This window comes from Miscanthus floridulus, chromosome 5 (genome assembly GCF_019320115.1).
Source record: "Miscanthus floridulus cultivar M001 chromosome 5, ASM1932011v1, whole genome shotgun sequence".
Classification (NCBI taxonomy): Eukaryota; Viridiplantae; Streptophyta; class Magnoliopsida; order Poales; family Poaceae; genus Miscanthus; species Miscanthus floridulus.
In genome coordinates this window covers 70,970,372-70,981,724 of record NC_089584.1, presented here as the reverse complement: position 1 = coordinate 70,981,724, position 11,353 = coordinate 70,970,372, and the positions used below count along the sequence as shown (strand labels likewise).

The 11,353-nt window shown below is 48.4% G+C and overlaps 1 protein-coding gene and 1 pseudogene across 1 annotated transcript; both read left to right on the top strand.

The window, feature by feature from the left end:
- The first annotated feature begins 2,658 nt into the window (after positions 1–2,658).
- On the top strand, positions 2,659–3,893 carry LOC136450062 (NDR1/HIN1-like protein 13). The gene has a single exon (XM_066450325.1). The coding sequence runs from the start codon at positions 2,800–2,802 to the stop codon at positions 3,736–3,738; it is 939 nt and encodes a 312-aa protein (XP_066306422.1). The 5' UTR covers positions 2,659–2,799; the 3' UTR covers positions 3,739–3,893.
- A 3,672-nt stretch (positions 3,894–7,565) lies between these two features.
- On the top strand, positions 7,566–10,309 carry LOC136450061 (glyoxylate/succinic semialdehyde reductase 2, chloroplastic-like; annotated as a pseudogene).
- The last annotated feature ends 1,044 nt before the right edge of the window (positions 10,310–11,353 follow it).

The following is an 11,353-nucleotide window of genomic DNA, read 5'->3' as shown; positions in this document are numbered from 1 at the left end:
CTCTGCTGGGTCATCCATCTCCGTGGCCCATGGGTCTGCATTTATGTTAGCTATTGTAGCTCTGTTGGAGAGAGAGAGAAAGGTTAGGAAACGATGGATGGAGATATACTGTTTATTGGTTGGTTTTTGAGCTGATTTGAACAGGTCGGTACTGGTTTGTTATGAGAGAAAAACAATGTTGGTTGGCTGATTTGGGTTGGCTGGAACCAACAAGCGAATAGGTTGATAGATAGAGATCGATATAAAATAAAGGTTAGGAAACGATGGAGATATAGAATTGGCCACATTCGGCTTGCTGAATCTTAGCTGGAAAACACTGTTTTGATTCAATCGTTGTAAAAGAAAAACATTATTCTGACTTAAAAAAATAAGTTAAATAAGTCGAATATGAGATAAACCTAGCGGCGCCATGGGTCATCCATCTCCGGTCAACGAAAACCCACTCACTAGTCCTTAATCTCCACGGTGCTTTAACTTCCCTGCAACTGCCAGCGCATCCACGCACGCACACGCAGGACGGCAGGAGTCGCCTATCCGTCACAACGAAACCTGGAAATAAACCCCACTGGCCACCGCCACCGCCACCACCGTACGAATCTCGGCGTGCCATCGCCGCCGTACGCCGCGGCCCGCGACCCGGCCCGCCCGCCGCCCGCGCCTCCATGCACCATGTGCGGCCGCTGTGTACCTGTACCGACTACCGAGCGAGAGCGAGCACCCACCGCCACCGTAGATGTACGTACGTACGAAACGGAGGCCTACTCTGCTGGCCGGCTTCTTGTACTACCTGGCTTATACCACGGCCCCGTTCGTATGTCATTAAATCCGGTTTGATCCGTTTTCATTTAGAATAGTATTTTTGTTTCATAAATTTCTCTAAATTTATTCAAATGCATTCAGATTCTTTCAAAAATCCTCCGAGCAAACGGGCCCACGTCACGTACGCGCGGGCGCCAGCCCTCCACGGCTTTCCCAAACCCAAATCACGTACCACTCCATAAGCGAATAATACGCCTTCGTACACGTACGTAACCGATGCATGGGTGCGAGCCTGGAGTGTTGGACCTACGTACTCCATCAGGTCCATATACGACTAGTAATATTCAACGCCATAGCGATATCTACAGACATCATACACGCACGCACATGGCCTAGCACTAAGCACCAGCAGTGGTACTACTCGTAGGGTGGTGCCGCCTGCCGCTACTACTACTACAGCCAGCAGTACTTGAGTCGTTATATGGGGCTCTACCGGCTTCGGCTGAATAATGGCTTCTCATCACACTTTTACAAATCACAGTTAAAAACTGGGAACACTACACAATGTACTCCCCCGGCTCCTCTGCTCGACACGTAGCAGTAGCAATGACGGGAAAAACCTTTTGCTTTTGGGCCAGTCTCGTAAACTCAAGGGACCGGGGTGGTGTGATGAACTCAAGGAGGCCAAAAGCGTCGGTTTTATTTAAATCATGTCAAATGCTGTAAAGCGTTGGTTTTCAAATGCTATTTAAGAGTACGGATGGACGGATGAGATTGCTTCATGGAATTCGTACTTTACTTCTTTTTATTTTGTCTTGAAAAAAAAAGATATCGAGTTAGAAATCAAGCTTTTCCGTTTGAAGAAAAAGAGTAAAAAAAATTCATGATGTATGCTGTCATCATCGTTTCATCAAGCAAAGCACGTAAGGTGCTGCTTTTACCAAACAAGAAGTAGGATTTATACCGCTTTTCCTTTTTAATTTCAGTGTTTGTCATTATATCATTACCTCATTTGTTTATCATCGTTTTAGTGATTATTAGACCAAAGTCACACAACCTTTACATCTTACTGTCTCCCTTATCTTTAAATAAAGGACATGCCTTTTGCGCTAACAACAAATTACTGCAGCGACCTTACTTTACTCACGTGTGTCGTGGTGAACACCACCTCTAAACAAACATAGAGTTTAGTTTGCCATTACCATCCTACTCGTATTCTACACACGCTACCATCAAGACGTTCGCGGTTATAGGTCAAACGCTATCAGCTTTGCTATCTGTTGTGGCGTCATCATGGCACCAACAATCTAATTGCTGTCGGGCTGACGTTAGTCACGCAGTCCTCGTGTTTCTTCGTATCTCTTATCTTAAATGAACGGTATGTCTCTACTTGAAAAGCAAGATATCCTTCCTTTACTCGTATTGTCGTTTTGCAATACCGTTTGGATACATTCCGTATTACTACCAAATACCATATCTTTCAGCTATGGTTACTATTCTATTAATATTTGTTAGCAGAGCTGCTAAAATAAAACATAAAACGATATACGTAGATATTTATGAGAAATCTAGTGGTCACACTACAGGCATATGTATGTTGATTACCGTGGTAATTGAAAAAAAGTAAGGTATCTTTCTCACCTTTCTCACTCGTCTAAGTCAAAGAGAAACCACGCTAATCAACGGAAAAAAGACTAGAAAACCCATCGTCCATTCCGGCTCGCCCAGTCTCTCACTCTCACTGAGAGACGAAATCCAGGGTGACCGTAGCAGCAGCTTGGCGCCGGATGGGTGACTGATTGGTGAAGAAAAAAGAAAAAGAGAAGAAGCACACAGAAATACTACATACGAGTACACTAGATAAACAGTGCATATATAAATGGTCCCACTTATTACGCTCCTCTCTTCTCCTCCGCGTTCTCCACCTCAGTCCTAGCTAGCAGCTCCTTTACTCATCCGTCCGTCATCCTCATCCCCTCCATCTCCATCCATCGCTTCCCCAAGCAGGGGGAGAGCCGAAGAATCCGAGGGAGAGGCGCAATGGGCGACCGGGCGTACGCGCCGGCCGCGAAGCCGGTTCCCGTGCGCGCCACCAACGGCACCGCGAACGGCGGCGGCGGGCCGCCGCGTCCCGCGCCGCCGTCCATGCTGCCCGGCGGGCGCGTGCCCCCTCCGCCGATGTACCGTCCGAAGCCCGCCCAGTCGCGCCCTCCGGCGCGTCGGCCCCGCCGGAGCGCCCGCGGGTGGTGCTGCGCGTGCTGCCTGTGGCTGACGCTGGTGCTGGTGGGCCTGGTGTTCCTGGGCGCCATCGCTGCGGGGGTGTTCTACGTGGTGTACCGCCCGCGCCCGCCAACCTTCGCGGTGACGTCGCTGCGGCTGGCGGCGCTGAACGTGTCGGACTCGGACGCGCTCACCTCCCGCATCGAGTTCACGGTGACGGCGCGGAACCCCAACGACAAGATCGCCTTCCGCTACGGCGACATCGCGGCGTCCTTTGCTTGCGAGGGCGCGGACGTGGGCGACGGCGTGGTCCCGGGGTTCCTCCACCCGGCGGGCAACACGACGGTCATCCGCGCCGAGGCCTCCACCGCCGCGGCCACCATCGACCCCGTCCAGGCGGCGGCGCTCAGATCCAAAAAGTCTCACGTCATGGCCGCGCAGATGGACGCCAAGGTCGGGTTCCAGATCGGGCGGTTCAAGTCCAAGAGCATCAACGTCCGCGTCAACTGCGCGGGGGTCTCCGTGGGGCTCGCCAAGCCGGCGCCGGCCGCCGCGCCCGCGCCGGACGCGGAGCCGACCGTGGTGGTCGCCCCCGCGCCGGCCCCCGCACGAGGCCGTGGGCGTGGGCGGTCGCCGCGGTCGGTCGTACGGACGTCGTCATCGTCGTTGTCCTCCTCCAGCGGTGGTGGCGGCGGGAAGATGACGCCGACGGACGCAAAGTGTAAGGTCCGCATCAAGATCTGGATTTGGTCGTTTTGATGGATGGGCGGATTCCATTTGGGGGGCTTTGGGGGTGGCGGCCGGCGGGGTAGAGAGACAATTTTCCTTTCAACTTCTTTTTTCTCTTGCTTCTTGTCTTGACAACAGTGTGTGTGGATTTATTGGAGTATAGTCTATATGGTTTTCGTTTTGGATCCCCTGATTCCTGACCAATTTTGCATCCAAAATTCCCAATCCGCTACATGGATAACCGACGATAGATTCATGCTTCCGTTGTGCAATTCGCCAGCAGTTATTATTAGTATTAATCACAAACTGGTGAGGCTAACCGTACTAAGTAATTTAATTTCAGTGCTGAGCTAACCAAACCAGCGGTTTGTGCTGAAAGCTGGGATGCGACTGTGGCTTTGGCTTGTCGGTGGCGTAACCGTAACGGCGGATGGATTTGGATTTCCAGCTAATGCTAGGCTAGATTTCGTCGTCGGCCTCCTCACCCCCCTTTTAATTCCTCCTGCTTGCTTCTCTCTCCGTCCGTCCCGCCCCGCGCCCGCGGGGGTGGCGGCGTGGCGTGGTGGATGGATGGATTTGCGGGGGCCGGGCGTGCTGGGGTGGAGGAGGCTGACGCGCGGGACCGCGACGGTTGGGCCCCACGTGGAGAGTGGGCTGAGGGGGGCGTCGCGGCCGCGTGGCGAGGGGATAGGACGTGTGTCGGGGACTGGAGTGGTGGGGGATGACCGCCTGATGTGCTGAGGAGAGAGAGAGCGTGAGAGAAAAGGGCGTCACCTCCACACTTGCCTGCTGCAGTGACAATTTCTAGAGAGAGAGAGAGACGAGTGATGACTGGAGGGAGAGGGTAGTAGTACAGTAAAAAGTGGGTGATTAATGGCGGCTAGTGGTTGGGTATGGGGCGGAGCTGGAATCGGGAATGGAAATTCGCTAAAAAGCACATGCCACCAACGGTAATATGTCACCTGTCTCTGCCGCTTTCTCCGGCCTGTTCGGCTTACCTAGGCCTCGTTTAGATCGTGAAAAGATTTCAACCCGATGAATAGTAGCACTTTCGTTTTATTTGATAAATATTGTCCAATTGTGGACCAACTAAGCTCAAAAGATTCATCTCGTGATTTCCAACTAAACTGTGTAATTAGTTATTTTTTTTACCTACATTTAATGCTCCATGCAAATGGCTAAAAATTGATGTGATGGAGAGAGAGTGAAAAAACTTGGAATTTTGAGTGTATCTAAACAAGGCCCTAGTATTCGACTGGTTCGGTTTTTTTAGTTATAATAGTATTTTTTTTCTCTCATAGTAATTTAATGGGAACAATATTTTGTTTGAACCCTGCTATTTTTTATACATTCTCTGAATTTTGGAGGAATTCTGGCATTAGGATAGTACTACGTACCAGAATGCGCACGCCTCATTCGAATTTTAGAGGAAACTCAGACGTGGCTCCTGCCTCCCGAGGAACCCAATTTCGTGTCTTCCTCTGATTCCCATCTCGTGTACCACAGTAATAAATTATTAACCGTTCGCGTGTCGATTCAATTTTACTCTCTTCCAAATCTGTACTACTGCTGCTACTCACTAGCCTGCTTTTTGTCTCCGTGCACTGGGTAAGCGCGAAGAAGCAAAACTATTCGTTCGTCCGTATGCGCTTGTCGTCGTGCCGGAATTGCCATCTTCAATCTGTAGGGGTCATCTCGAGAGCACAGTTTGCTTGCTGTGCTGTGCCGTGCCCGTCGACAAAGCACGAACCGCATGCCGCGGAGGCACGGCAGCATCAGTGCTGCGTGGCTGACCAGTGGTCGTCAAAGATGGTTCTCCATGTGCTGCACGCTGCCTTTTCCTTCTTCTTCGGTAAAATAAATAAATAAACTGAACAAGAGCTGCAGTAACATCCAGTAACATTTTTGTTTTCATTTGTTTATTTACTCTGGTAGGACTGTTAACAAGAGTTTGGGGCAAAATGTTGTGTATAATACTAGGAAAAAGTTCCGTACATTGCTCCAAGCCTCCAATACGAAAACATGCCGGTTGCTGGAAATGAGTCAGCGGCACACAACGTTTGGACTTTGGACAGCCGAGGAGGTGGTCTTGAATATATGTATTTGTTTATTAGTACAAATAAATACTAGGGCGAACAAAATGATTTTTTTTTCTCTGGAACTCTTGCTGAAGCAATCCAGACTTTCTTGTGTTGGAATGAAAAAAGAAAAAGAAAAGAAAAGAAAAAGGGGAGCATGATGTTGAGGTTGATCAATCTATGGATGATGGATGTACTAATCCGTGGACTATTGGGCTCGCAGCGCTAATGACAGCAGTTTTGTCCTTTGGAGAGACCATGAGCTATATAGTACTTCCAGGAGTACTCCTCGAATGGTGGACGGCATGTGGGGTTGGGTAAGTGGCAGTATATGGTAGATTATTATACGGATCGGACGTAGGGAGGCTCTGATTGTCAGGTATTCTTCCAACATGTACGTTACAAACAAAAGTTATTAGTTCCTACTACTCCACTACCAGTTGTTAATTAACAACTACTGAATACTATATATCTACATCTACATGCAGCATTCAGGGTGGATGCAGCCAGTAGCAGGGCGACTCGCGGACCTGATCGACCACCGTCCCACCGGCCAACCCTTGCGTGAAGGACGCCTGTGCGGCCCGGTCCACAGTGTGCGATAATTAAAGGCCGCCCGCTGTGGTACCGTCGTCCTCAAGTCTGTACGTACAAATCAGGGAAAATCCGCCTATCCTAGGGAGATGGTAATTTGCATTGCATTGAATGTTATACTAAATACATTGAGATTTGAGAAGCTAATTAACAACTGCTGGATTCAATTAGTTACCACACAGCTAGCTAGCACGAGAAGAGGATGACGGTGGCAAAGCAACTGTACAGCACTTCGGGCATGCGGTAGTAAGAGAGGAACCCGCGGCGTATGATGAATTGATGAGAGAACGAATAAAACGCCTTGTGATGTGCTTTTCAACGTGGAAGGTGGAGCGGAGCCGTGTAGTAAAGAGGGCCGAAAATAAAATAATAAGAGGATCGCATCGTTCGTGAGCATCTTTGCAAATAAAGCTACTTGTATATCTAGGCATCTCACAGATTCGCAGCGGTACTACACACTGCACGTACCATGATTTTGTCTTGAACCTCACTTCTTCTCCCCGCTGCCAAGTAAATGAAGGCACGTACGTACGCAACGCACGCGTGTGCCTCCCAGCGCCGACTGCCGAGAGAGAATTCATACTCATTCACTTCAATTCGTTGCATTATATACTCCGTACGTAGCAGTATATCTGTCTGGTGCCCAAACGTGTACGTGACCCGTGCTCCGATCCCCTAGTGTGTTACGTGCACATGCTCGTATCGTAATACCAGTCAGCACGGCGCAGCTAGCAGACAGGCTGCTGCATCCTCATTCTCTCGTGTCATCACGGCCATCATCATCATCGGCCGAGGAGCAAAAGGCTGCAGAGGACGACCGGATGGAAATGGAATAATCACGGCGGCCCAGACAGGAAAAGCCGCCTGCCCTCCTCCGTCAGCCGGCGGGCCCAGATCGGCCCACCCCGCGCAAGCCCCGAGGCCGCCCGCCCAACGGCAAAGTGGAAAGGGTCCATCCAAGCGACAGGCGCACGTGGCAGCTTATCCCTCTCGCCCACCCGCAGCAGCAGCCCAGTCATCGGCCATGGGCGCGGCGGCCTTCCTCTCCGCCAGGGCGGCGCCCGCGTTGCTCCATCCCTCGCGCAGGCTGTCCCGCCGCCTCGTCGTGTCCCGCGCGGCCGCGGCCTCAGCATCCTCGTCCTCCGGCTGGGGGGGGGGGGGGGGGGGGGGGGGGGGGGGGGGAAGGTGCGCTGCTTCCTCTCCGCCTCACGTGACGCGGCCCGACCCGACCCTGCCATGCTGCTAGTCCTGCTGCGGCATGCGTAGGCGACGAGACGAGTGGGGCATCATATCGCTGGATGATGCAGAGCTCCCCTGCTCACCGCTTGTTTCTGATTGGGCGGCTTTCGCAGGTGGTGGGGGGAGTGGAGTTCCAGGGGAAGGTGGGCTTCCTGGGGCTCGGGATCATGGGCGCGCCCATGGCATCCAACCTCATCAACGCAGGGTAACATTCATTCCCTTTGCTTTCTCAGCGGCAGCCATGGCAGGCCGCTGTATGTAGCTTTGGTTTCTGTGTTCGTCAGCTGCGACGTTACGGTGTGGAACAGGACCAAGAGCAAGTGCCATCCCCTCCTCAGCGTCGGTGCCAAGTATGCCTTCCGTTTCGTTGTCAACTTCGTCTTTGCATACCCAATTAGCAACCTATTTTCCTCAATGCATACTAGTAGTGGTAGTGGTAGTGCTCCGTATGAATAAGCGCGTGCAAATTCCTGAAATGTGACACACCTCGGATTTCCTGATAAATAATTCGGTCAGGACCCTGCAGAGGCCCAATTTCGTGGTTCACCATGAACATTTCTTCCTCGGTGTCCACCTTGTTGTTCACTCTTAATTTCCTTGAAAGACTATTATGTTCTGCTGAAATTCCACTAAAAAAAACATTCCAAATCGAGGAACCAAGCCCTTTACAGCTACAATGAATTTCCTTTCAGTACCACCTAGATGGCTAGATAGTGTCATTTTGTTATTCATGTTGACCCACAACAAAAGCAGTGTTCTATTGAAAATATATATAAAAAAAGATGTGCATCATGCATTGCTGCGACCTCCAGGTACGAGCCTTCACCGGCCCAAGTCGCTTCATCTTGTGACGTGACATTCGCGATGTTCGCTGATCCACAAAGCGCGGTATGTGCTTCATTCCAGAATTCAGATTCAGACAGCAGTCTTCTCTGTTCATGAAACTCACATGACAAACACAATCATGTCTGTGACGATATGTACCTACTACAGGCTGAGGTTGCATGCAGGTCCAGTGGAGCTGCTGAAGGGTTGGCCCTTGGGAAAGGGTAACTAACTAACTAACCTGCCTCTGAAGAACAATGATGCATCAGAGAGCTTGCCTGGAGCATGTGAGGACGCATAACTAGATATTGTTTTCTCTTATCTTCTTGCCTGTTACCTGCAGCTATGTCGATGTGTCGACGGTTGATGGTGCTACATCCAAGCTGATCGCTGAACGCATTACAAGTAGCGGGGCATCTTTCCTTGAGGTAGTCCCTGGCCCCTGGCCGCTGCCACTGTTTACAGACCCATCTTGTACAATGAAACTGTTCATCTGCTTGTCCCACTGTATTCATCAAAAGTGTAATTGCAATGCCTGTACTTTGCTCCAGCGCTAACTCGATAACTTTTCAGTAGGCTCCAGTTTCAGGCTCGAAAAAGCCAGCAGAAGATGGACTGCTCATCTTTCTTATCGCAGGTAAACTTCCACTTCCATGATCATAATTGTAAAGCCCCTTTTCTGTTTCTTTCGACACAAAAAAGCCTTTTTTCTGTTATCTGAAACTGTAAACACTACTGCACCAAGGTGATGAATCCTTGTACAAGAGAGTGGCGCCCCTCCTTGATGTCATGGGGAAGGTTAATCTCGTATCTGCAAAGAACCATTTCCCTCACCACATTCTAGATCGAGAAAATGCGCTAATTTTTCCGCCTCACTCTGAAACCAGTCAAGATTTTATCTTGGCGATGTAGGCAATGGTGCGACAATGAAGCTTGTGGTTAACATGGTCATGGGGAGGTGGCACAAAATCATTCCTTATCTACTGCATTCTTAATATGTTTGAGCAAAACCTTTCGATATTGTCACTAAATGTTCTGGTTCCTTTGCTGAAATATTGCAGCATGATGGTTTCCTTCTCAGAAGGGTTGCTCCTGAGTGAAAAAGTCGGCTTAGACCCTAATACTCTTGTTGAGGTAATTTCCGAAAGAGAAACAAAAATAATCTGAACTCAACACTGCAGCAGTATTAAATAGTGAAACACCGATATAGAGGGAATCTAATCTAGGGTACTTTGGTCGTTTCAGGTTATTTCCCAGGGTGCTATCAGTGCCCCCATGTTCTCCCTTCCATGGTTAAAGCTGCATATCCTACTGCCTTTCCTCTGAAGCATCAACAAAAGGTAGCACTTACTTGCTTGTCCATTAATTCAGCAGTGATGAACAGTTTCATTTGCATCTGGTCGGACCTAATCACGACTGAGCAGAGCTCTTGACAATAATGAAACAAACCCCAACTCATGGCAGGACATGAGGCTCGCATTGGCCCTGGCGGAATCAGTGTCCCAGTCCATTCCTACAGTTGCAGCTGCGAACGATCTGTACGAGGCTGCAAAATCGCTTGGCCTTAGAGACCACGACTTCTCGGCGGCTATTGAAGCGATGAAAGCCAAAGTGCAGAGCTCACAGCAGTAGTTGTTGCCTGTTCAGCCGCCATTGAGGCAGCATTTTGTCTTGACGAGGAATGAAGTTGACAGCAAAATCGCTTGGCCTCAGTGACCACGACTTCAGCAAATGCAAAATAAGCACAACTTTTCTATATTTAATATTTGTAAAAAATTTCTCGGAACAATACAATTTCTGTATTTGTAAATATTTTCTCGAACATTGCAGTGACATTTCATTAAGGTTTTCTCGGAACAATACAATTTCTTTATTTGTAAATATTTTCTCGAACATTGCAGTGACATTTCATTAAGAATATATTTGTAAGAATAAAACTCTATTGATGACAGGCAGCAGCACATGTACATGAAGCGCTTTGGCTAGATAAGAAATGGTGTTGCTTTGCCTGTGCATGAAGTGCATTGTAAAAATATGAAGGTTCATTGATGTCAGGCAGCACCGCAGCACCACAGTTTCTGTTTTTGTAAAAAATAAAAAGTCGATTGATTACAAATAGCACCACATGTACATGATCTATAAACAACAGACTCACGGGAAAAAAGTGTTGAGATGTATACAGCTTTGGTAGAGCTAGTTATAGGTAGGGATGAAAACGGATCGGATACGAACGGATATCACTTATATTATATTTGTTTTCATATTTCTGTTCGGATTCGGATTCGGACACGGATAGCGTTCGGATACATATACGAATACGGATTGACTCGGTTACGGATACGAATAATGAGTATCGAATACGGTATGAATCGGATTCGGAGAAGGTCGGATACAAATATCTATTCGGATATTGAGTAAAAGCAGCATATATATATATATATATATATATATATATATATATATATATATATATATATATATCATACGTGCGCAAACCATTACACCACTCTATGAGTCCATAATCCATCTAGATTAAGCCGAAAGACTAAGGAGTAAAGCAACAAATAAGATAAAGATACAGATACATCAAACATCATACAAGCACCAATCTTCGCGGCATGAGTAGAAATAGCCAAGCTCATGGCTTCATGGGTCTCATGGAGTCATGGTCATGGATTCAAGATCTACAATCCTTATATAGGCCATTTTTTTCATTTGAGAAAGTTTGAACAAAATGTAGTTCAAATTTCACAAGTGTGTGACATAGTTTTAGAAAGTCTGTATGAGATTCAAGAATTTGTGACTAGTGTTTGATAAAACTTTCTCAAATGGGAAAATGAGCTATGTAACAATTGTAGATCTTGCTGAGATGATCAAACTTGGTATTCAGAGTTTTTTCATCTGAGGTC